This window comes from Amia ocellicauda, chromosome 14, assembly GCF_036373705.1.
Source record: "Amia ocellicauda isolate fAmiCal2 chromosome 14, fAmiCal2.hap1, whole genome shotgun sequence".
NCBI classification, from domain to species: domain Eukaryota; kingdom Metazoa; phylum Chordata; class Actinopteri; order Amiiformes; family Amiidae; genus Amia; species Amia ocellicauda.
In genome coordinates, this window is record NC_089863.1 from 17,355,849 (window position 1) to 17,380,587 (window position 24,739).

At 41.7% G+C, this 24,739-nt stretch overlaps 2 protein-coding genes across 5 annotated transcripts; both read left to right on the forward strand.

The window, feature by feature from the left end:
• Positions 1–3,664: 3,664 nt before the first annotated feature.
• LOC136767821 (butyrophilin subfamily 1 member A1) lies at positions 3,665–14,042 on the forward strand. 4 transcript variants are annotated; one of them, XM_066721837.1, is made up of 11 exons: positions 3,665–4,157; positions 4,814–4,973; positions 5,797–6,144; positions 6,648–6,917; positions 7,285–7,392; positions 7,617–7,643; positions 7,947–7,973; positions 8,402–8,428; positions 8,758–8,775; positions 9,810–9,827; positions 13,279–14,042. In XM_066721837.1, exons 2-11 carry the CDS (start codon positions 4,901–4,903, stop codon positions 13,812–13,814), a joined length of 1,452 nt encoding a protein of 483 aa, XP_066577934.1. In that variant the 5' UTR covers positions 3,665–4,157; positions 4,814–4,900; the 3' UTR covers positions 13,815–14,042. The 4 variants fall into 4 exon arrangements, with proteins under 4 accessions (XP_066577934.1, XP_066577936.1, XP_066577937.1 ...); XM_066721838.1 differs by lacking the exon at positions 3,665–4,157 and adding an exon at positions 4,164–4,333; XM_066721839.1 differs by lacking the exon at positions 9,810–9,827.
• Positions 14,043–18,209: 4,167 nt separating this feature from the next.
• LOC136767893 (major histocompatibility complex class I-related gene protein-like) lies at positions 18,210–24,294 on the forward strand. The gene is made up of 5 exons (XM_066721956.1): positions 18,210–18,379; positions 20,142–20,402; positions 21,731–21,997; positions 23,310–23,597; positions 23,950–24,294. Exons 1-5 carry the CDS (start codon positions 18,292–18,294, stop codon positions 24,063–24,065), a joined length of 1,020 nt encoding a protein of 339 aa, XP_066578053.1. The 5' UTR covers positions 18,210–18,291; the 3' UTR covers positions 24,066–24,294.
• The last annotated feature ends 445 nt before the right edge of the window (positions 24,295–24,739 follow it).

The window sequence follows — 24,739 nt, forward strand, 5'->3', positions numbered from 1 at the left end:
GTTTTACCAGATAAGAAATAACAGAACCTGTGGATATTGCTACTTTTGTACTTTTATGCTTCTACTTGCGTCTCTCGTTTTGAGTATTTTTGTGGACTTTTTAATAATATTACTTTTGCCTTTGTGGATCTATTTTGTGGACTAGATAGGAAGATTAATTGAAGATTTATCAGTATTTTTAGCCACAAACGTACTGTTAACAAAGTAAAGGCATTGGGTTTTTATTCACCTTTTTAACAAAAGCTTTTAATTCATTTTTAACTTGGCCATTTTTGTTTTTTTGGACTGTACATGGACATTGTGGTTTCCTTGGATTAACAACCCCTGACCAGAGCAGAAGCTGGATTTGTTGTCGCTGCCCCACTTTTTACTTTGACTTAGGACATGTGGACTATTGCCTGCCCCATTCCAGCTCCCGGTGCTGCTTGAAGAGACCAACTGTCTCTGCAAGAACTTTGTTTTAGTTTTAACCTTTTTATTGGCTTTTAACTTAAAAAGAGGAAGTCTGCCTGATTTTATATATTATAGAGATCTTTGTGATTTAATTGTACAACTGTCCTGTGTGATATGTGGTGTGCTTCTTGCTTGTGAGCCCCCAATTTAAAGAACCTAAATCAAAGGGAGGACTAAGAGGTAGTCTATGTAAACTGGACAGATTTGGGGAATTGACAACCTCCCAGCGAGTCCGAGTGCCTATAGAAAATCACTAGATGGCATAGTCGTGCTTGTATAATAGTTTTACTTCCAAGTGGAGTAACTTCCACTCTTGACATTTCATTGTTTTTCATTGTATTTAAAAAGTACCATTACTACTGGCCATCTGCTGGGACTTTCTTGTTATGGTCAGATTGTTGCTGAAATGGAATTTCTTTCTGCAACATGATTCGACCTGCAGGGTGAACTTTCCTTTTGTAAGACCAGTGTCTCTGGTGTTGCTACAGCTACAATATTTATACTGACTACATTCTGTTTGAGAGTGTAATATTTCCTGAAGTTCATGGCCTCAGATTTGAGGTTTTCTGTTTATGTTCAGTGTAACAGGACTGTGGCCCTGAGGTGAGTCGCCACCTTTGTTGTAAATTAATTGCATTTCTAGAGAACTTAAAGTATACTATATACTCCTAGATATGCAAAATACGCATGTTCTTAGATTGCAAGTAGACTAGATTAATTTATTTCAGAAGCAAACTGTTATTATTAACATCATTTAATATAAGTGTACTATAAATGGACTAAAAACTATTTTAGTGTTAACAATTAACAAGTACCTGTATTTCAAATTTATGCTTGAAGTACAGGTACTAGCCTGTACTGTATTCTTACTCCTTTAAAGTATATATGGATTATAGTAAAATGGTTATAAATCTACATTAGTCTATACTTGAAATACACATTCAATTATATATAAACACATATATGGTTTGACATTATTGCTATCAAAAGTAACTAGTGCCCACATGAGACCCACAGTGGCCCAACATGGGCTACAATAACAGAAGCCCACACTGGGCCAGTGACTTGGGGCCAGAATGGCGCAAATGTGCAAATTTACACGGGCCCCACAATGGCTGCCAGCAATGGGCCAATATCTTTGCCCGTGTTGGGCCATTGCTGGGCCCATGTGGGTACCTTTGTCAGAAAAAGTACCTACACAGTCTTTTCAAGTAATCTGTCTCTGTATTAATAATAATAATAATAATAATAATAATAATATTAATACATTTGAAATACATTGTTAATATCACCTCCTAGTTTTATAGGCTACTGCTTCAGTAATTAATTAATTAATTAATTAATAGGTGCCGAAACGGGTTTTTTGGCTGAACTTTCATATATTTAAATCATGATCATATAATAGTTGTATATGATGTGTAGTATAATTTCCTTGATACATAATTTAACAATTTCTACAACAGTCTAGCTAGCATTACATGACATTTATATGCACCGCCGCTGCTACATTTCCAGCGGACGTGTCTCCGTCTTTACCGCACAGTTTGCTTCCGCGTCCGTGCGCTCTTCCGTTCTCTCCGCCGAAGGGAGCCGCGAAGGACAAACAGCGCGATCGGGCTCCTGCACTCGCTCTGAGGGACACAGCGCTGATGGACACCGCCGCCCCGCCAGGGAAGAGGAGGAGGGGGCGAGTGTGGATCCATGTTCTCATTCTGTTTACGCCAAATTCTGACTCTACCATCTGAATGTCTCAACAGAAATGGAGACTCATCAGACCAGGCAACATTTTTCCAGTCTTCAACTGTCCAATTTTGGTGAGCTTGTGCAAATTGTAGCCTCTTTTTCCTATTTGTAGTGGAGATGAGTGGTACCCGGTGGGGTCTTCTGCTGTTGTAGCCCATCCGCCTCAAGGTTGTACGTGTTGTGGCTTCACAAATGCTTTGCTGCATACCTCGGTTGTAACGAGTGGTTATTTCAGTCAAAGTTGCTCTCCTATCAGCTTGAATCAGTCGGCCCATTCTCCTCTGACCTCTAGCATCAACAAGGCATTTTCGCCCACAGGACTGCCGCATACTGGATGTTTTTCCCTTTTCACACCATTCTTTGTAAACCCTAGAAATGGTTGTGCGTGAAAATCCCAGTAACTGAGCAGATTGTGAAATACTCAGACCGGCCCGTCTGGCACCAACAACCATGCCACGCTCAAAATTGCTTAAATCACCTTTCTTTCCCATTCAGACATTCAGTTTGGAGTTCAGGAGATTGTCTTGACCAGGACCACACCCCTAAATGCATTGAAGCAACTGCCATGTGATTGGTTGGTTAGATAATTGCATTAATGAGAAATTGAACAGGTGTTCCTAATAATCCTTTAGGTGAGTGTATGTGTGCTCATACAAATGTGTACAACATGGTCTGTTAGTTTGATGTGCCAAGTGGTCTACAGTGAGCCAACTCAAACCCTGCTTAAGGCCCCCAAAGGGCTAGAAACGACCCTGCTACTTAGTGACGAATCAAAAATACATGTGAATAAGAAAATGAGCATTAAGTGATTTGAAACATTTAAGTAATAGAAAAAATACAAGAACATATCAAGTATGAAAATATAATATAAAAATATTTATAAATTGCATCCTGGAGCAGAAACCAGCGCGACACAAAAATGTCATTTTAAGATACATTATTTTTATCGAGGTATTGTATCTTGCATTGTAGTCTTCCCTTTGGTATTATTTAAACAATTTCATTTTCAATTCAATACGTTTCTGTTTGATAAATAAGACTGTATTTACCTCCATTTGTATTTGGCTTTGTAACAGAACACAGCTGCTTGTGTCTGAAAGGGATACAAATTGTGTTTTTATTAAATGAATGAAGTGATGACAGTTACATTATTATTTTGTATGTCTTCATATGCTTGGATGCCTTCCTTTCAGAGGAATTTTACATTTACTCCCAAGAAACACTTAAACCAAGCAGCCCACCGCACTCACTTCTACATGAGAGTAGTAAGTATTTGAAGGTGAATACAGCACAATGTTACTGTTCTCCGTGAGAATAATTCAATCCTAAAGAAAAGTCGAGTTTTTGATTGCTAGTACGTTTGCTATTTTACTTTACCATTGTAATATCATTGTGTTTGTAAGGATATATTTGACCCTGATGCTGCCTGGACATCTGACAGCCATACAGGGAGCGGTTGGACACGCAGCCAGTAGCGGCGCTCAGCCCGTGTGCGCAGCTGCGGCGCCATTACTGAGTGAATCTGCGCTTCAGCTCCTCCTTGTCTCGGTACTGGATTACAGACACAGAGAGAGAGACAGAGACAGTGAAGGAGAAGTGCTGCCTGTGTGCGCAGCTGCGGCGCCATTACTGAGTGAATCTGCGCTTCAGCTCCTCCTTGTCTCGGTACTGGATTACAGACACAGAGAGAGAGACAGAGACAGTGAAGGAGAAGTGCTGCCTGTGTGCGCAGCTGCGGCGCCATTACTGAGTGAATCTGCGCTTCAGCTCCTCCTTGTCTCGGTACTGGATTACAGACACAGAGAGAGAGACAGAGACAGTGAAGGAGAAGTGCTGCCTGTGTGCGCAGCTGCGGCGCCATTACTGAGTGAATCTGCGCTTCAGCTGCTCCTTGTCTCGGTACTGGATTACAGACACACAGCCGCCCGACCGCCTCTGTGACGTCACGCTCCTGTGCACAGGTGACTCTCAGCTTCACTTCTTCTGTCCAAACTGTCTTTCTGTCTTTCTGTGCTTATTCTCACACTTTGTGAAAGTTTAGGCAACGCCTTTAAAAATACAATCCGCTGCTTCCTGTTTTACCACCGAGACTGAAGTTGATTTCCGGGCGCCATTGCTGCTGCGTGTCGTCTTGCTGGTATTAATGTCGGACACATTGAATACATACGCGTCTCTGGTCTAAAATGGCAGCATTTACAGCTGAAGAAATGTGTGCACAGTGTAATACTGTGTAATCTTGTGTAATATCAGTAAAGATCAATAAAAGGTCTCTATTGAACAGTTCACTCGTGCAGCGCAGACTCAGGACAGGAAAGCGCGGCGGTGAAGACAGACTGACGTCTGATAGTTGAGATAAATGAAGAGCTGGATCTCCCCAAATATAATATAGTTAAAATATAGTGTTACATGTTCTCGTAAAGAAGACCATTTGGGAATTATTTCACAACCTTTGTTGTTTGTTATTATTCATAAGAATAATTTGTGAAAATCAATAACAGGCCGCATGTGTGCACAGACACGAGTGCAATGGCTGTATCTCCCAATCATAATAGCTGTTTATTGTGGTTATTCAGTGCAGTACACACAGTTTCTAATGTTACACTTTGCTGTTCCTCAGTTCTTCCTCACCTGGGCTCTGAGACACTGCTCTCCAGCTGGGATTGGCCTGCGAGTCTGTCTGTCTGTCTGTCTGTCTGTCCCAGGGATGAAGTCTGACCGATCAGAGTGGCTCTGTGTGATTGTCCTGCTGCTCCAGCAGACCTCAGTGTCAGGATCAGGTACAGTGAGGACACTTTTATTCTCCATAATGAACTGAGCTCAGACACTCAACAGCAGGGCTTCAACACAGCACAGCAGCCCAGCGCAGCTCAGCTTCAGCTTCTGCACCAGAGACACAGTCACTGCACAGCTCACACCAGTGAGAGCCGACACACAAGCTGCGTTTTATTTTGCTTCCCTGTATCTCAATACTGTGGACTGAGGTTCAGCCCAAATTCCCTTTTCCCTTTTCTCAGCTGCTGAAGTGAATCCCATTGTGACTTGACATTTAGTCTGATTATTTGTGTTCTCTATACATCTTAATGTCTTGTTGTTATTTGTTTGTTTATTTATTTATTTATTTATTTCTTAGCAGTTGCCCTTACCCAGGGCGACTTACAAAATATAAGCGCAATACAAAGTGCATCAATACAGTACAGTTCAAAGGCATAAAACATCACAAATTCCAATTTACATAATACAGTGCAATTTCTAAGCATATAACATTTTACAAATTACAATTTACACAAGTGTTTACAATATATGAGGTCTTGCATCCTGGATTGTAAAAGCTGATGTTAGGTCCCAGTCAAGGGCCAAGCGAAAGGGAGCATAGAGGGAATCAAAATAAACAATACGAGTACTAGTAAAGCAAGGCAAGTAGGAGGGTAAAACATTGTGAAGTGCTATCTTTCAGGAGAGTAAATTACTAAATTACCAGTACTGTCTATTATAACTGGCATCTGAATTTATTATGGTGCTCTTTTCGGGAATGGCTTAGAGCCATTTCTTATCTCTGCATGTTTGTTTAAAAGTCCAACTGTGTGTTATTTGTCTCTCCAGAGAGGTTTGAGGTTCTTGGTCCACGTTACCCCATTGCTGTTTACCCTGGAGAAGACACTGTTCTGCCCTGTTACCTCTCACCCAACATCAGTGCTGAGGGCCTGGAGATCAGGTGGTTCAGAGAGGACCCTACAGCCCCTGTCAGTTTATATCAGTTTGGACAGTATAACTTTCAAATGCAGATCCCATCCTACAAGGGCAGGACTGAGCTTTTCCCAGAGGAGTTCAGGAAAGGCAACGTGTCTCTGAGACTGAAGGATGTGCGCGGCTCTGATGATGGACACTACAGATGTGCAGTGTATTCTGGACAGTGGGATGACGAGGCTCTTATTGATGTGGTTGTCAGAGGTGAGTTTTGTGCTCCAGCTTCACACTGATCATCTCAACATCAGTGTTTGTACTCATACTTACAATACTGCAGCTGTTACTTAAAATATATTTATTTGTCCTGTAATCCTACAATATTTCCATTGTAATTCTAGTCAGTTTTAAAAGTTTAATTTTAGAATAAATTAATATTTAAAGCATTATTCATTTGTGTTTTGTATATAAAATTAGTTTTATTTTCATAGTGTCACCCTACTGAGGTGTTTAGTCCAATTTGCTCCACAGCAGTTTAGCAGATCCGATCACAATGCTCAAAAATAAATATTTTCATTTGTTTTCTGAAACTTGATGTCTTGAAACGTTTCACTTCCTTTGAAAGAGCCCAACAGTGAAACAATTCTGTGTTTTATTTCCTGTATTTTTTTAAAATCATTTGAAAATATATTTTCAAAATGTCTAAACTTAGACAATGAAAGACAGTTAATCTGCCTGAGGTTCATGAAAGCTGTTGTCACTGTTGACAGGTCAGTCCTCAGTGTCCCTCCACTCTGAAGGAGGTCAGACCCGGCTGGAGTGCAGGTCAGAGGGCTGGTACCCTGAGCCTGCAGTGATCTGGACAGACAGGGACGGACACGACGTCACATCACTGTCCAACACCACAGTGCAGAGAGACAGTGAGGGGCGTCTCAGTCTGAGGAGCTCCATCCCAGTCAGACAGGAGTCCAATGTCTTCAGCTGCCTGATTAGAAGTGCAGTATCTGAACCAAACTGGGAACCACAACTCCACATACCCAGTGAGTATAAAAAACTAGATATTGTGACAGCTTTTATGGTTGAGGTTATTGTAGTCATCACAAAACATAATGACGTTACCTAAACTGCTTAACTTATCTGAGATTTCTCTCCAGACGTTTATCTAGATCCTGCTGTTCAAACTATCAATCTGCATAATATCTAATAGACTGTTTTCCTTTATTGGATGAAGGTCTCTCTTTGTATTCTCTTCCTCTCTGTCTGTGTTTCTTAACTGGATACAACATTAATCAGAACGACCCACAGTCTCGTCCCAGTGCTGTGTGGCTTCATCAGTAGGGATCAGGCCAGTGTCTGAGGAGCGGAGTGTCAGTTCCTGTGTGTTAATGCTGCTGTTCTGTTCTCCAGGGGACTTCTTCCCTGACCCCTCTGGGTGGATGGTGTCTTTATTCCTAATGGCCGCTCTCACGGTGGCAGCAGCTGCTCTTCTGCTGATCCAGTGGAGACGAATGGAAAGTGAGTGTCTGGATGCTTGTGTGGCATTTCATGAGTTACATAGATAGTGGACAGTGAGGAATCAATATTAATGTGTGCCTGGGCAGCAGTTAAGAGGAACAGTAAGTCTACCAATCCCTGTCCCAGCTGGACCATTTAAACCAGAGCTTCATCACTGGCAGTCAGGAGTCTGTAAGCATTGTTATTCATGCCACTCTCTGTATTTTATTTTAATTTTTCTGCAGAGAAAGAGAGACTCTTTGAATATCAAGGTAAGTAAATTAATACATTTGAATCCTCATCTGTAGCAGCTCCTCATTCATTTGAAGTTGCAGGACCATTAAAAGGACTTGATTCCAGCCCATTCCTATATGATAGGAATTCAAAATTGATACTTCTAACCATGTAATACAAATATAATAATACATGTACATTCATTTTCAAATCAATTGAGTATATCAGTAAAAGACCACAAATAACAATTTGCATTACATTTGCAAAAATAATACATTTAATGTGTTTGACTGTCTTTGATCTTTATTAGATTAATGGTCTGTTATGTTTTTTATGTGCAGCGCTTCCTGTACTTCGCAGTCAGCTGGGTAAGGTTTTTGCTGCAATTGTGTGGAGAAATAAGATAAAAGAACCAGCAATCAAACGTACACTGCACTGCAGCTTGTCTGTGTTCAAGTATTTGAACGTTAAACAGACGGTAAAGAATCATGGTTCAGTACTGCATGCTTCAGTACAGCAGACTGTGCAGCTGCTTGTGTTGAGTCAGTCTGAAGCAGTTTTACAGCTGACTGATACTGGTCGTGTGTAAGTCTCGCTCTGGAGCTGCTAATATCCCACAGCACTGTGTGAGCTGCCATGTAAGACTGCTAGCTTAAGTGTGCAGCAATAAATACATACACTGAGGTGTTTTCCAGCACTGCTATTCTTTACTACAGTGCTGTGTGCTGTAGTGTGTATTTGAAAGTGCCCAGGCCTGACACCAGTGTCTTTGACTCACTCCTGTGTGTCTTTGCAGATGAGGAGTATCAGTGGACATTCAATGGTAAGTAAATCCATAAAGACATTGAATTCTCCTCTATAGCCAGTAGGCATCCATCTCACACAGTAGCCCTTTAAAAGCATCACTCCTGCTTTTACCCACAGAATGAGCAGATTGTCTCAGTGTGAATAAACATTCACTGTCCATGGGTTAGTATTATTATAAGTGTTTAGAGGAAATAAAGGGAAATGGGATGCATTTATATTTTTACAATTTTTACTTATTCAGTTTTTTTATCATAATAAACCTAAACAAAGTGGTATTGTCATCAGGTAGAGGTGCAATATTAAAGCAGTTTCCCTGTCATTAATGGTCTGTCTCTTTCACTGCAGTTCGTCATGGACGATGGGGTGAGTGTTTAATGAGTCTCTATGAGAGGCAGGGAGACACACATCCAGTCTTTTCAGACACATGAGACAACAATTTAGTGGGTCAGGAATTAGTGCATTTTTCCATTATTATTGGTACAATATTACTGTGGTGAGAAGAGAATCCAATTTGACCATTAATATTGGTAGTTCAAGAAACCAAGGGAATAATTTACATTTCTTCACCGTTTCCTGAGTGCTGGCAGCCTTTGGCAAGAAAGCTTGAAAAACAAATAAGTAATTTTCCGCTTTCCTTTTTTCTGTGTGGACTTATTCCATTTTTATACATACATGTTTTTCACTTTGTGGCTGGCTTATTTTCTTGGCCCTCTGTAATAATAAGTCTTGCTAGCTGCCAGCTCAAAGCTGTGGGGAACTGAGAGGCCAGTGGCTGCCGTGATGTGACAGTCGTGTGAACCTGGCAGACAGGGCTGCAGGAGCAGTGACAGCGCAGAGACAGATATGCAGCATTAGCTCAGTCCAGCGCTTACACACATAATGTGTCTGAGGAGGGCAGACTGCAGGGCTGGACTCGGAGAGGAAAAGCAATGCAAAAACACCCAGAAGCATTGATGCTGAGGCACCTAAATGGACAGAGAGGGAAAGAGACCAAGCCAGAGCATAGAGCACACATGGAAATCAACAGTGTGGGCAACGACAGGACAGGGCAAACATACAGGACTTACAGAAGCGCCGTTTATCACTGCAGAGCAAGGGCAGCTTTGTGTTGTTAGGGTAACTAACGTGTCTAAACTGAATAAGCCAGAAACATCATCCTACTTCAAACATGTACTTTAAAAGTTTTAAAAACATCATATGGTAAAATAAACGTATAGTATTAATATTAAAACAGTGTTTATCTTATTGTAATCAACCTAATCACAGTCATAATTGGCAATGAGGTTTACTTTTATTTAACCCATGCCCCTGTACTGGATGCAGTGGTCATTGAAAGTGGAGGGGTAGAATATTAAAGCCCTTTTAATTGTCATTAATGATTGTCTTGTCGTTTGCAGCTCGTCATGGACAGTGGGGTAAGTGCTCTCTCTGGATGCTTTATAAGAGGCAGTTAATCCCACCTGCAGCCTCTGCAGAGCTGACACAGCCACTGGCCTCTTGTGGAAAGTGACATTAGATAATTTTCCTCAGAAGCATGAACATCATTTAATATCCCTAAATTGTCTTCTTGTGGTGACAGAGGGGAGGGAGTTCAGCTGTGAGCTCTGTGTCCTCCTCCCAGCGCAGGGCTGATAATAATGGCGTCTCTCTGTACGGCCCAGACAGATGGGCAGTTGGGCTTCGAGGACTTCATCGTTCTTTTTCCCTGTCTGCGATTGGGCCACTACTCAGTTCTGACTTCATCCAAAGCCAGCAGTCCAGGGCTCTGTCGTTTTCAGGCAGGGTCATTATGAGTAAGAGTCGTCGTTGTCCAGTGCAGGTCAGGTCACAGATCGGGGTCTCAAATCCAAAGCGTTGGGGGGGGGGGGGGGTGCATTATTATTATTATTTTTATTTCTTGGCAGATGCCCTTATCCAGGGTGACTTACAACATAAGTGCAAACAAAGTGCAAAAATACAGTGAAGTACAAGGCATCAATCATTACATATTCAATTCAGCTAAAACAGCAATTCAAAATACATTTTCCAAATTCCAATTTACAATTTACACAAGTACAGTAAGAGACTTCCTACAATTAAGACGGTGAAAGCTAAGTGCTGTCAAGATGTAGGGTCACAGACTAGGGCTACGGGAAAGGGAGCAAGGAGGAAAACAATCAAGGACGCGAGAAGCATAATAAAAACTGTGAAGTGCTATCTAGCAGGGATAGAGGACTAATATTACAAGTACTGTCTGAAATGATGTGTCTTGAGTAAGTGCCGGAATGAGGTCAAGCACTCTGCCGTTTTGACTTCAGTGGGCAGGTCGTTCCACCATTTAGGGGCAAGGGATGAGAAGGAGTGGCTCTGGAGGAAGGGGAGCAGAGAGGAGGTAGAGTTAGTCTTCTGGCACTGGACTAACTCAGCATTACCCTTCTATACTAATGTCTGATGAGACACAGGTGTGCGGCAGGTATTTCTCCAGAGATCATTGAAGGGCAGAATATGGAGGCACTACATCTGCAAATACTGCCAATCATTAACTGCTCCCCATGGGGTGTCACACATGGGACTGATCACACAGGGACACAGCAGCTGATTGTTTTACTGGGAAAAGCATTTGTATATCGATATTATTCCTGCTGTGTGCACAGTGAGTGTGCGGTGGGGTATTTACCTGTGGTACAGGAGCCCTCCTACCAGGGGCAACACCAGGGTAGTTCTTGGGGTGGTGGGTGTCCCCCTAAATCTATCCGCCTCCCTACAGCCAGTAAGTATATCAACCACAATACGCTGCCCTTTTGTTTCGATGTACCTGTACTTCTCTCTGTTATAAAAAAACAAACCGCAACAAACATCATCCAATCTGACAAGTTCTGATGTTTCCAGCCAATCACTGCAACAATAGCAATTATTGGAATTACTGCAGCAAGTCCAGTGGCAACACTGAGCCATTTTTATTGCAGCCTTCAACAGAGACTCACAGGATAACTGTTAAACAGGTCTGGTCATGATTAAAATCAATAAATCAGTCATTGTATCTGCATCTGTATTGTATGCAGTTAAGTGTAAGCCTTTATCTCTGAATTTTACATTCATCTTGGGTTAATTGAATGAAATGAAAAAGTAAAGACTGATATGTTGAGTAGAAGAGAAACAAGCGGTGCTAGTTGTAATGCAGGTACAATGCAAGTGTGTCAGTGTGTCCAGCAGCTGCTGTGCTGAGCCGATGGACTCGGGTTCAGGTTTGGGAAGCAGCTCAGTGATCTGCGCAAATGGATGCGTGTTTTGATGTCAATACGTTTTATTTCACCTGAAGCTACAATACATTCAGTTCCTTTAAATAGCAAGTCGTTGTGTGTCAGACTCTGTTCACTGACCGGGACATCACAATAGTAAGAAATGCTCGTTTCATTATTTCTGTTTGTTTAGAGGCTATACACGTTGACTGCCTAATAAAGGCAACGTACTAAATATATAACACACATCTCTGAATAAACTTAACCACAAATACGATGGCTTATCTAAAGATAGCGCTTCTTCAGTTGTAGATTCAGGACAGCATTGCAGTCCCAAGTTAAGTGTGCAGTTCATGGTATTTAATTTCGATACTCAGTCCATATGAATCAAATCAATACAGAAGTGACTGTATCCTCTTCACTTCAGTGCAATATAAATGTACAGAGGAGGGGGTTGAACTTGTGGACGGGGGGGGGGGGAATAAAAAGAGATGGCCTTTGATTTTACATCTTTATCTTTTCTTATGCGGATACCTGTAAATAATAAATTATTATTAACTTTCACTGAAATTAATATAATTATTCCAGCATTATTAAGGACTGAATGTGTCCAGTTGTTTTGTGGACACCCTGTCTGTCATTTATCTCTGGAAACTATATTGTCTTGTATTATTATTTCCTATTGCAGAGTAGAGCTCATAGAGGAGAGAGAGGGAGGAAACTTTAGACACTTTTGAAAGGACGAGTGAATAGTATTTCCACAATGATGAACACAAGCCCTGTTTGCTCGTCAGCACTGGGCTGTGTGGTGATGGTTGGTCTGATGGTGTTGTCTTGCTCAATGGCCTGCACTGTGAAAGAGGGTCAGGACCTCGTTAGCATGTGGCTGCAGATAAACCAGCTCGTCAGCTAAAGTCAACAGGAGTCGCATCACATGCATGGATGTGTATTCATTATCCTCGTCAGTTACTGTCAAGTGACCGTGGTCTGTCAATAAACATATATATTTACACCACGATCTGCACCAGCACTGCTTACATACAGAGGAAAGCGCATTCAGTTAGTTAATAGCATTAACTGAAGCCTCGGCTCCGCCGGTTTGAGCGCCGCGTCGCTGTTTGTAAAGCAGCCGCTCAGATCCGCCTGAGGAGCAGCAGCGACGTGTTAAAAACACAGAGACACCACGACTCACCTGACGAGACAGGACTGTGTCTGTGTTATTATCTGTGCTTCACACCATCAATACACGTTTCTGTTACACACATTAGGAGGAGCTGGACGTGTAGAGACGACATTATATTCACACCAGCAGCGGCCAGTTAACCGGCTCTGAACAGAGGAAACCGCATGAACTGCACAGATACATTCACTGTGAACATGAAACACACAGTTACATGTCGAAATCATGGATCATCCTGAATGAATCATTAACTCAATCGGATACTTACATCTCTGCATTGACGCTCGGATGTAGAAAAACGGCACAAAGGAGAGGAGGTTTGTTTGCAGGTTTGCAGGAGAAAATGGCTGCCTAAGGACATTTGCAGAAAATGTGATGAACTAAATGTTAAACACTTGAACACTAGAGGCGACACGTCACAAGCTAAAGGTCTTTCTGATCCCAGTGTTTCCTCTTGTTTTCCCACAGCTGATGTGACTCTGGATCCTGATACAGCACACTGTGCACTGACCCTGTCTGAGGATGGGAAGAGAGTGAGACGGGGAGACGGACAGGATCTCCCTGACAATCAGCAGAGATTTGATTCCTGGCCCTGTGTCGTGAGCAGAGAGAGCTTCACCTCAGGGAGACACTACTGGGTGCTGGAGGTGAATGGAGGGTGGAGAATAGGAGTCACCAGAGAGTCTGCAAACAGGAGAGGAGGGATCAGCTTCACTCCCCAGCAGGGATACTGGTGTCTGGACTGTGACTCCTCTTCTCTCTCTGCTCTCACTGCCCCTCAGACCCGCCTCCCTCAGACTCTGCGTCCCAGGATGCTGGGGGTGTGTGTGGACATTGAGGAGAGACGGGTCTCCTTTTACACAGTGGAGTCCAGGGCTCATATCTACACCTTCACTGACATGCGCTTCCCTGAGGGAGACAAGATCTATCCTTTCTTCTGGACCTTGGATGAGGATAAAGACCTTGTGATTCTGCCTCCTGTTGAGACTGAAACGGGACATTAATGAGAAAATCGTTATTATTATGATGATGTCGCTCTGTGGCTCCTGCGCTTCTATATATATGTTGTAAAATAAGTGTCTCTTATTAATTCAGTTATTAGTTCAGCTCTGCAGCCTCACGGGTTTCTGACCGAGTGAAACACCTTCGTTCATTTAGGAAATCAACATGTTAATAACTTTCTCATTATTGGAAAACGATCTTTGTTTTTTTAATAAACTTAAAAACCTCTATTTACCTCAATATTGTGATATTTTGTCCAGTAACGTAATTGAATGAAAAGACAAACTCGTACAGAATATGGGTTAATTGTAATTGCTGCTGGAGGCGGGGCTTCAGTCCAGCTGGCAGCGAGCGGATTGGCTGGAGCTGAAACAGCGCTGCGCTCTGACTGGCTGGTTTTGAGGCGGAGTGACGTGCGGATCCTGCTGACGTCACTGTAGAGAAATGGCGTCTGTGCTGTGGATTTGCTGTCCAGTAGCTGCGAGTTGAGCTTCATTGCCGTGTCTGTAGTGACATGATGTCCCTTGTGTCCACAGCAGTGTCACAAAGACACAACACTGTCTCTTACACAGCGCTTGATTCAGCTGCTCTTTTGATAAGCCTGTATATGTGTGTTTATGTATAGTGTGTGTGTGTATATATATCTATATGTGTGTGTGTGTATATATATATCTATATATGTGTGTTTTTTAGATTCTTCTCAAACTCGCAACAATATTTGCAATTGATTTTAGTCACAGTACCTGCATCTGTGCAAATGTCAGTCCATTTGAACCCCCATGCTTTATCAGTGTTCTTTCAGGGGAATGAATATACAAAAAGTATAATCTGATCATAAATGGCAGTAATAATTACAGTACATATGACATATCATGTGTAAAATGTGTAGAGGGCAGTAACAATTCAAAAACTCCCGCCAAAAGCGGTTCTGTTCCCACACCAATCAGTATATACGCATGTTGTCATATACAAGACTGCATGCATGTTAAACTGCCATAGGGGACGCGAGCTCAAAAGGATGTCTCAAGTTGTAACAACCTGCGATCACCTCCATGCATTCTGTCACGAAAATGGTGGCCATTACATGTACGAGTAGGTGGGTTGTACAGGCATTTTCGATGCTTGTTTTGGGTCAGAAAAGCTTATTTTAATGCCTTGCGCAATCGGCGAATCCATACATTGCGAAAATATATTGCAAATTGAGGTGAATTGACTTGCTTTTTGCGATGCGAACCCTGACAAAATGTTTGCTGTATGTGATTCATTCTGTTTCAGTACGCACAGCCACTGGAGCTTTAGGCTTCAATCTTATTCACTCTAAAGCATTGGCATTTAGCAGTAGGACAGCTTATTAATGTACATGTGCAATCTACCCATTCCCCTTATGTCCCCAAGCTGGGGACCTCCTTGCCTTCCCAAGATCCCCTGTCCTCCTACAGATCTGTTGGCAAATACAGCTAAATCAGAGGGCATTGGTGTGAAAATACATCAAGTTTCTAATGCACTTTTACAGCCAATACTCATAAGATCTGCAAGTTGAATGATGTTTAAGGCTAATGAGAGACTCATTAATGCTGTTACTTATGCCTAGGTAACAGTATCCCTGATGGGCAAGTGGACATTCGATGCAAATACACTGCAGGTAAGATCAACCCATTTCAAAAGTTTGGATTCTGGCCTCTTGAGCAGCTCAACATGTAAAAGCCTCCACTCATAGTGCAGACGGGGCCCAACAGGCCAGACAGAGCTGGTTCCAGTATGGCCAGTGTCATGCCCAACTGTGGCTGGAGCCTGTGCTGTCTGGACTATAGCAGAGGCCCAGATTGGAGTCAGCGCTGCCTGGATTTGAAACCTTCCTGTTTAAAGAATGTCTGGTTCTATTTCTTTGATCACAGCTTCTCGACAGTCGGCGTCTTCCTCAAGCTCCTCCGTGCGAGAGTAAGAGAAGAATACGACACTGAGCAGAGACTAGAAGAACAATGTCCGAGTCAGCTGAGAGAAATACTTTTGTACATTATGCTGCTTTATGGTCAGTCTAATCAGTATGTGGCCCTGTTCCTGGAGAGCCACAATCCTGCAGGTTTTATAGCGGCTTTAAACACATGGTCATTTTGACTAATTGAGTCTAGTAATTGTTTGCATAAAAAAGAAATAGAAAACGAAAGCAGAGAGGCTGGCTCTGCAGGACCTGAGGGCTGGTCAGTCCTGTAATATGACACCTTACAAGTTAAGACTAAAAAGTGGGGTGTCTGTGTGACCCCCAGGTAGGCAGGCTAGATCTTAATAGCCCTGGTTTATTATATTACACAAATTGTATAAATACATGAATCTCACATTGTCTCTGTAGAAGAACAAGAAAAACATAGGTACACGTATGCGTCCTGTGTAGCGATGCAGAGCAGGGGTTTCTGGGTAAGCGTACTCCACAGAGGCACAGAGGAGCTGACATGCACATGCAGACATGCAGGAGCTGTGATCCTATGCGTCAAGCACTGATTGGTTGAGCAGGAGATTCTGATAGCCATGGCCAATCGCTCAGTGCTGGGGCATCTGGTGCACAATGTCTGGCTGTAGGCCACTGCAGCAGGTCAGAGAAATGATGTGGTTACATATGAAAGTATTTAAAATGCATCTCCTCATCCACGAAACGTATTTGTGCACATTATTTGAATTGCACATTTCGTTAATAAAATTCACATTAAGTGAACATAATTCACGTTTTATGCAACGAAATGCCCACGTAATTTGTGCTTGGCAATTTTGGACAAAAGGTAAAATGTACTTTGCTTTCCGTGGACAGAATTAACAATTAGCATTCATGATGAATTGATTGAATTCCAGAGGAAAGATAGAAACTTGCTGAGCTGATCAGACGAGAGCTATATCCCTGTACTCCAGTCAAAATATGCCCTGACTTCAGAAAGGTGCTGTAAAAGTGTTTAAAGGACAAAGTAAAAGTGCATGTACACATTAAAAAAAAAAAAAATGTGCAGGGGCATTTCAGATATGTTTTGTTTGGAGATCGATAAAAGCACAGGGCAAATTTTACAGTGGAAGAGAAAGCTTTGAAACTTGATACGAGTGCGTGTGAATGTGTGTGAATGAGCGAATGTGACTCCAGAACATGTTCATGTTATTGTAGAAAAATGCACTTGACAATGTGTGACAATAAAGTGATTTCCAGTGCATGGATGTGAGCTGTGCGTGATGTTGGCTTCTCTCACCCCTTTAATCGAAAGGTATCTTTTCAATGCCATCTGATCCAGCCCAGGACCCAGGAAGCCCCAGTCCAGCAGCTTAAAGAAGTGGCTTCAATCAGTCGCTATAGGGCCCTGTGTTTTGTGGAACTTGTTTTTAAACTATTGTAGTCATGCAAAACTACAGGCCCTTAGCTACAGATCCATGTTCATTTCAATTAGGGTAAATTAAGTTACATTATAAGATTTAGGGGTGGATGTGACTAGTTAAAAGGACGCCCTTTCACATTTCTAATGTTGCTGGTAAAGAACAGTTCTATTGAAACCTAATTGCTCAACACTGTTTTAGTGACGCTCTACCCCAATACAGATGTACCTCAGCAGCTCGCACTGAGAAACTAAAGAAGCACAGTGCTGAAGTTTAACAATACAGTCTACAGGATACAAGAAAAAGAGCCTAAAGCATACAATTTGAGCATTGTGAGAGTTTTCTGTGCTACTTTGCGTCACACTGGTTGGTCTTAAAGAGGTTTACTTTTCAAGAGACTTACCGGACAACTGAAATAAGGGTCACACATGACAACATACAGAAGTCCAACAGTGTTTTTGGGAAAATCACTCCGACACCGTGTGCAAAGCTGGTACATACCTACCCTAAAAGATGGCTCTACCAAATATTAAGGTGTGAGGGTTAAAAACGTATGCAAGCAACATATCATCACCGTATAAGGTCGTCTGCTAAGACATAAATAATAATATATATATTTTTTTCTTACTAATATTTCCCAACATAAAACCAATGTCACCTTACAATAATTGATTTTGACTGTCAGTGTTTTTAAATAAAATATCAAGCAGAACAAAATTGAAATGTACCATTTGTAATTCAGTAATATGAGAGAATTGCAAGGCTCTGTACACACGACGATGTTCATTTAGTTTTGGAATCAATTAGGATACGAGTTTATCATAACACCGATAACGATATACTATAACTATAACGTATATGTGTGACATACATGTCTCTTCGTTGACCATATATATGCACGCATATTAATATACTGTATGTATGCTATAAACAATCCGCAGCTGGGATCGATCCTTGGGAAAGTCCTGGATATTAGTTGTCAATTCAGTGCACTGGTCTCAAAGTCATTTCACCCAGAAGCAGCCGATCAGTAGCCAATCACCACAGTCCGCTCGGAAAGGAAAGTGAAAGCTGTGTGTTGTCTGTTCGCAGTGTCTTGGTTATTTGACGTGTAGTTGCAGTATTGTCTTTCTGATGGCTTTGGACACAAGCTGTTACACGACAGAAATGAACTCAGTGAAGTTGCTTGTGCTTCTCTGGTGCATCGAAGCAGCTGATGCAGGTGGGCGATTGATTGATATACGTAATACTTTAAAGCTTCCTCCTGATTGTTCTTACATTCTATATTTCTGGCCGAGTTCCATTGTATGTTTCATTGCATTTTTAATCATTAGATTGTGATCAAAATAATGTTAACTCATTCCTTTGTTATCTTTGTCAAGCCGTTGTGACATTTAACCCTTAACCGGATGATAATTACTATGCATTTTTGATATCAAAAATGGAATTTCTGATCTCAAAAATGCAATTGCTGATATCAACAACGGCAGATCATTCTTGATATCAACAATTGTTGATTACATTTTTGATATCAGAAATTATGGATTAAATGTCACAACGGCTTGCCATACAGTCCTCAACTTCCATTCCAACGTAAATCAACACCCTGGCACAACTACAAATCTTAACGCTAGATAATATAAACTATTATATAGGGGTTTTTTAACGTTTTTATAAGTTTTTGTCTTTGAAGAAAGCAATATACTTTCTGATTATTTTGGAAAATGTTTTATAATAACAGTAAAGCCTTCTGAGTAGAAATCCAACAGTTTATGCACATTTGTAACCAGGTGTCAATAGACCCAAACATGTGACTTGTATAGATGGGGTAAACTGCCCAGGAAAATAATAATCTTGCCCCATCATGTATTCTGACCTGCCCCATTTGAAAAAATGACTTACGACACTGATATATTAAATAATTCTGTTTAATTCATGATTCAATTAAATATGTTCTAAATAAATTAAATAAATGTTCAGTTCTGTTAAATGTTGTGTAGTTCTGTTAAATGTGTAGTGCTGATTTAATTCAATTATTGTAAGATGGTAATAATGATGAATATTTGTGATTTTAATCAAGATGTTACTTTTTCATGGCACTGTGTTTTGTTATTTAAGGTAACATGCATTGTTTTATAAACAAACATTTTGCCCCACACTAGGGGGCATCTTCTCACAGGAACAGGTCAAGACACCCCTTTTTAAGAACAAATATTTTATTCAATTATTAAATAGTTGATGAGTTTACTTGGATTTTTTCACATGTAATTTGTACATCCTTCTATGGACTTTGTCTTTCAACTGTTATAATTCAAGATTTCCTTCATGTGTCGGAATTAAACAAATTCTACCTTGGGGGGGTTATACACTATTACGAAAAGAAAAACAGCTCGACAGAGATTCACCAAGAAACAAAGGATTGCGTACAATGCACAGGGGGGTGAAATGTAATGTACAGACACCGACTGAATATAATTTTGAAAGTGCCATTTTCTCATCATTGTTCTCAACCGTATGTAATCAAACCGGAGAATTATGAATGTGCTTTTTTATTACCCAATGTTTAAATTTTGAATGAAAGGAAACGTCCGGGGGGCGAAGTCTGCAAATCCCCTTTCCTCCAGGCCTCTCTGAAGATAAAGTTATGTAAATAACAGTTTTGTTTTTACTAAAAACATGAGACGTTCTTTATTTTAAATATTTTGAATATCTCTGTATGTAATGTAAAATCTTGGTGCATAGTTTAAAATGTGGTTACCTCCAAATACAGCAGTTTTCACAAACATGCACACAAACTGCTCCCACCGGTTTGCTCTGGGGAATTTTTATACATTCAATAATTCTGCAAGGAATGATCTGTCTAGTATTCTACCTTTTAAGTTTTGCAGATGAAGGTATCTCTGCTGAGAATTCAACACTGTTTTAAGATTCTGTCAATTCTTTGTAGTCAACAGCTTGTTATATCTCCTTGTGTCCCCCTCCAGGCTCACACTCACTGTGCTTCTTGCACACGTTGAACAGCCAGCGGACCAGCTTCGCCGAGTTCACGGCTGTGGGGATGGTGAATGACTTACACGTGGAGTACTACGATAGCGACTTGAAGAAGATTGTGTCGCGCCAGGACTGGAGCGTGGCCTCGGACACCCAGGCAGAAATGGATATGAGACTGGCAGCCACAGTGGACAGCTACCACAGCATACGTACGAGGATTCGGAACATCATGCCGCGCTTCAACCACACAGAGGGTGAGTGGGCTGACCGGATGGGAGCCTTGGCAGCTCCAGGGGATGGGGAGGAATGTCCTCCAGGCATGCCCAGCTCCATACTGACAAGTAACTCAAACACAGAGCACATTTTTCCAAAACTACCAAAGACTAATTAATTGAATTGAATTACGCACACAATCATATGTATATGTATGTATATATGTGTGTGTATCATCATCATCAGGCTGTGTGTATATATATATACACCGATCAGCCATAACATTATGACACTGACAGGTGAAGTGAATGACACTGATAATCTCGTTATCAGGGCACCTGTCAGTGGGTGGGATATATTAGGCAGCAAGTGAACATTTTGTCCTCAAAGTTGATGTGTTAGAAGCAGGAAAAATGGGCAGCGTAAGGATCTGAGCGACTTTGACAAGGGCCAAATGTGATGGCTAAACGACTGGGTCAGAGCATCTCCAAAACTGCAGCTCTTGTGGGGTGTTCCCGGTCTGCAGTGGTCAGTACCTATCAAAAGTGGTCCAAGGAAGGAAAAGCGGTGAACCAGCGACAGGGTCATGGGCGGCCAAGGCTCATTGATGCACGTGGGGAGCGAAGGCTGGCCCGTGTGGTCCGATCCAACAGACGAGCTACTGTAGCTCAAATTGCTGAAAAAGTGAATGCTGGTTCTGATAGAAAGGTGTCAGAACACACAGTGCATCGCAGTTTGTTGCGTATGGGGCTGCGTAGCCGCAGACCAGTCAGGGTGCCCATGCTGACCCCTGTCCACTGCCGAAAGCGCCTACAATGGGCACGTGAGCATCAGAACTGGACCACGGTTATGGCTGATCGGTGTATATATATATGTATATATATACCACCATGACGTGGGTTATTCCCCTTCTGAAATGGTTCCCCTTTTCTTGGACATAGTCACAAACTAACTTTTTAATTGGAAAAAATGTGTCCTGTTTGATTGTTACATATTTGAAACTTGCCCTTTTTGCCCTTGCCCTAATTTATTTTCAAAATTGTACAGATTAAATAGCATTTGGTAATTCATTTGAATCCATTTCTGAAGGTGTCGTTGATCAGGTAAATCAGGTGATCTATGATGTCATAGCTCTGCAAGACAAGTTATCTCTGAGATGACTTGTCTTGTAGAGGTATGACATTGGCAGTGTATGCTGCTGATGATAGACAGTTTTAATGTCTATGTTGAAATAGAAATAAAGACAGGTTTAGGTTCGTGTTTGTATTTGATTGTTTATTTTAGTTAAGTGTTAATATGTAGTGACTCTTGCTCCTCCCTGTGTGTAAAGTGTCAGTGCTTCAGCTTTTCTGTGTCTGGTGTCCTGCAGGAGTTCACACCTACCAGAGGCAGGCGTGCTGCGAGCTGGATGATGACGGGACAACGAGCGTCTGGGTCAGGGACGCCTATGATGGGCAGGACTTCATGAGCTACAGCAGCGAGAGCCACTCCTGGACTGCCGCCGTGCCACAGTCCATCACCGAAAAGCTGCACCTGGAAGCCACCAAACTGGGTCTGATCCACTTCTACAGACCAGCCTGCATCAACATCCTGAAGAAGTACCTGCAGTACGGCAAGAACAGCATCATGAGGAAAGGTAGGTCTCATCTGCCCATGCAGTGACCACTCACAAGTGGTTTATCGATTACATTGGGAGACTTTGGTGAAGTCAAAAAATGGTGTACTATGTGTGATTTCTGTGGCTTCTATGCCTTTGAAATGTTGATGTGTTACACTATGTTTCAACTAAAGTCTGCAGTAGTGGCAGTAGCTTGTCCCAAAAGTAGCTGAAATGTGTTGAAATTCGAGTGTAAAACAGATCTCAGCTCTTGACAATTATATTGGTGTTAGTGTCTGGCCCGGGGTGTGTGGATAAATACAGGACAGTATAGGGCATTATTGTTTTTACTGTAAAGCTGTGTTGAATACTGTTCTAGTTAAAGGGATAGGTGCTAAAATTATTCCCAAAGTTAGTTAATACCTAAAGAGTTCAACTTCCATTTCCAATATTGTTTGGGGAAGATCACTCTTATGCTTTCTCTATGGAAAGGTTTGTTGTTTCTTGTTAAAAAGTGACTCATTTGAACCTCTGCCAACTGAAAGTCAGCAGCAACCTAATACAGGTTTAACCTCAGGTTTTTGGAGTTTACCTGTCTGGCAACTAAAGCTAGTGTACATACTCAATTATAAACACCCTCTTGTCCCTACTAAAATTGATTACTCATACACTCTGGCCTGTAATACCTCAGTCCCCCTCCCCTGGACAATACAACACTCTTACCATAAAGCACTCGCTGTAATTCTCACTTATTTTCTCCCTAACTTCCCTTCTATGGCTGCTATTACTTATTCTGTACTAATCCTTTTGAATGCCTTACTGTACCTCTTTCTGGCCTATTGGTAATCATGGCCGCTCTGAATTCAGGGCACACTGAACCTATCGCTCTGGTATTTTGTTCTTCATTTCAGTTGATTTGATTTTCATTTGATTTATTAGGGTTTTATTAGTCAGTGGTGCCGTGACCATTGACTGTCAACCCTTTTGAACTTTTAAACTGTCAGATGTCACTCGATGGAGGTGATGCCATGCAAAAGGCACTTAATTTATTGGTGGTTTATTTCAATAAATTGCATATTCCATGCCTAGTGAGTAGAAACGGGTGATGAGTTTTTCATGATTGGGACAATGTACTGAATTTAAGGAAAAGAGCAGCGGACATACTTCACTAAAAGCAAGTTGCTAACCTCACATAACTGGCAAAAAAATAACCATAGATTTACAGAGATTTAAATTTAAGGGTTAAAGAACAGAGATTTTTGCAGCACATGTGTTAAAATAAACGGGGCGGTGGTGTATCTTGTTTTCAATTAACACTTCACTGACAAGTCTTACCTCCCTTATATTGCAGTGTATCCCAGGGTGAGGGTGATCCGCAAGCCCTCAGTTGCCCAGGGAGAGACTCACGTCACCTGCCTAGTGACCGGCTTCTACCCCCGGACGGTGGAGGTGACCCTGCTCAGAGACGGGCATCCAGTGCCGGGAGAGAAGGTGACGGGTGGGGAGGTGCTGCCCAACGGAGACGGGACCTACCAGCTGAGAAAGACCCTGACTGTGGATGAGGACGAACAGTGGCTGCATAAATACTCCTGCCAGGTCAACCACACCAGCCTGGACAACAAGATGGTCATTGACTGTGGTGAGGCTGTGGTGAAGCTGAGACTGATTTTTGTGGTGACAGATTTATTATGATTATGAATCTGATTATGAAACCAGAATACTGTTTTCTAAGCACTTAATTCCTGCCCTGGCTTATGATCTAGACAGCCAAGTGATACAGTAAAAGTTACATTTAGGTCAACAAAGGCAACATTAAAGCTATAGGACAGGGCCTATATTCAGCCTCAAAAGCTCTAGTATATAGTATATTCAGAAGACTACACTAAAGAAAGGCTCTGTCCTGCCCTTTCGAGTAGTTCCACTACTAGTGAAGACATGTCTGCCAGCTCTCTAATGCTCTCTTTTGATGTCTTCTTCCCTGATCACTGCAGAACTAGAGCCCGGCCCAGATCTTACCATCATCATCCCAGTTGTGGTGATTCTGCTTGCAGTTCTGGTCCTACTTGTTGCAGGGGTCGTGCTGTGGTGGAGACGAGCCTGTGAGTGACTCCTCTATCTGCACTCTAAAGCATTGGCATTTAGCAGTAGGACAGCTTATTAATGTACATGTGCAATCTACCCATTCCCCTTATGTCCCCAATCTGGGGACCTCCTTGCCTTCACAAGATCCCCTGTCCTCCTACATGTAAAATCTTTTGGGAAATACAGCTAAATCAAGGGCCATTGGTGTGAAAATACATCAAGTTACTAATGCACTTTTACAGCCAATACTCATAAGATCTGCAAGTTGAATGATGTTTCAGACTAATGAGAGACTCATTAATGCTGTTACTTATGCATATGTTACTTATTATACTTATACTTATGTTACTTATCCTGTGTTTTGTGGAACTTGTTTTTAAACTATTGTAGTCATGCAAAACTACAGGCCCTTAGCTACAGATCCATGTTCATTTCAATTAGGGTAAATTAAGTTAAATTATAAGCTTTAGGGGTGGATGTGACTAGTTAAAAGGACGCCCTTTCACATTTCTAATGTTGCTGGTAAAGAACAGTTCTATTGAAACCTAATTGCTCAACACTGTTTTAGTGACGCTCTACCCCAATACAGATGTACCTCAGCAGCTCGCACTGAGAAACTAAAGAAGCACAGTGCTGAAGTTTAACAATACAGTCTACAGGATACAAGAAAAAGAGCCTAAAGCATACAATTTGAGCATT

Coding starts and splice junctions, on each gene's coding strand:
- LOC136767893 (XM_066721956.1), top strand. CDS start 18,292: ATGGCTTTGGACACAAGCTGTTACACGACAGAAATGAACTCAGTGAAG. Junction 18,380..20,141: donor CATCGAAGCAGCTGATGCAG/GTGGGCGATTGA, acceptor GTCCCCCTCCAG/GCTCACACTCACTGTGCTTC. Junction 20,403..21,730: donor GCGCTTCAACCACACAGAGG/GTGAGTGGGCTG, acceptor GGTGTCCTGCAG/GAGTTCACACCTACCAGAGG.
- LOC136767821 (XM_066721837.1), top strand. CDS start 4,901: ATGAAGTCTGACCGATCAGAGTGGCTCTGTGTGATTGTCCTGCTGCTC. Junction 6,145..6,647: donor TATTGATGTGGTTGTCAGAG/GTGAGTTTTGTG, acceptor CACTGTTGACAG/GTCAGTCCTCAGTGTCCCTC. Junction 6,918..7,284: donor ACCACAACTCCACATACCCA/GTGAGTATAAAA, acceptor TCTGTTCTCCAG/GGGACTTCTTCCCTGACCCC.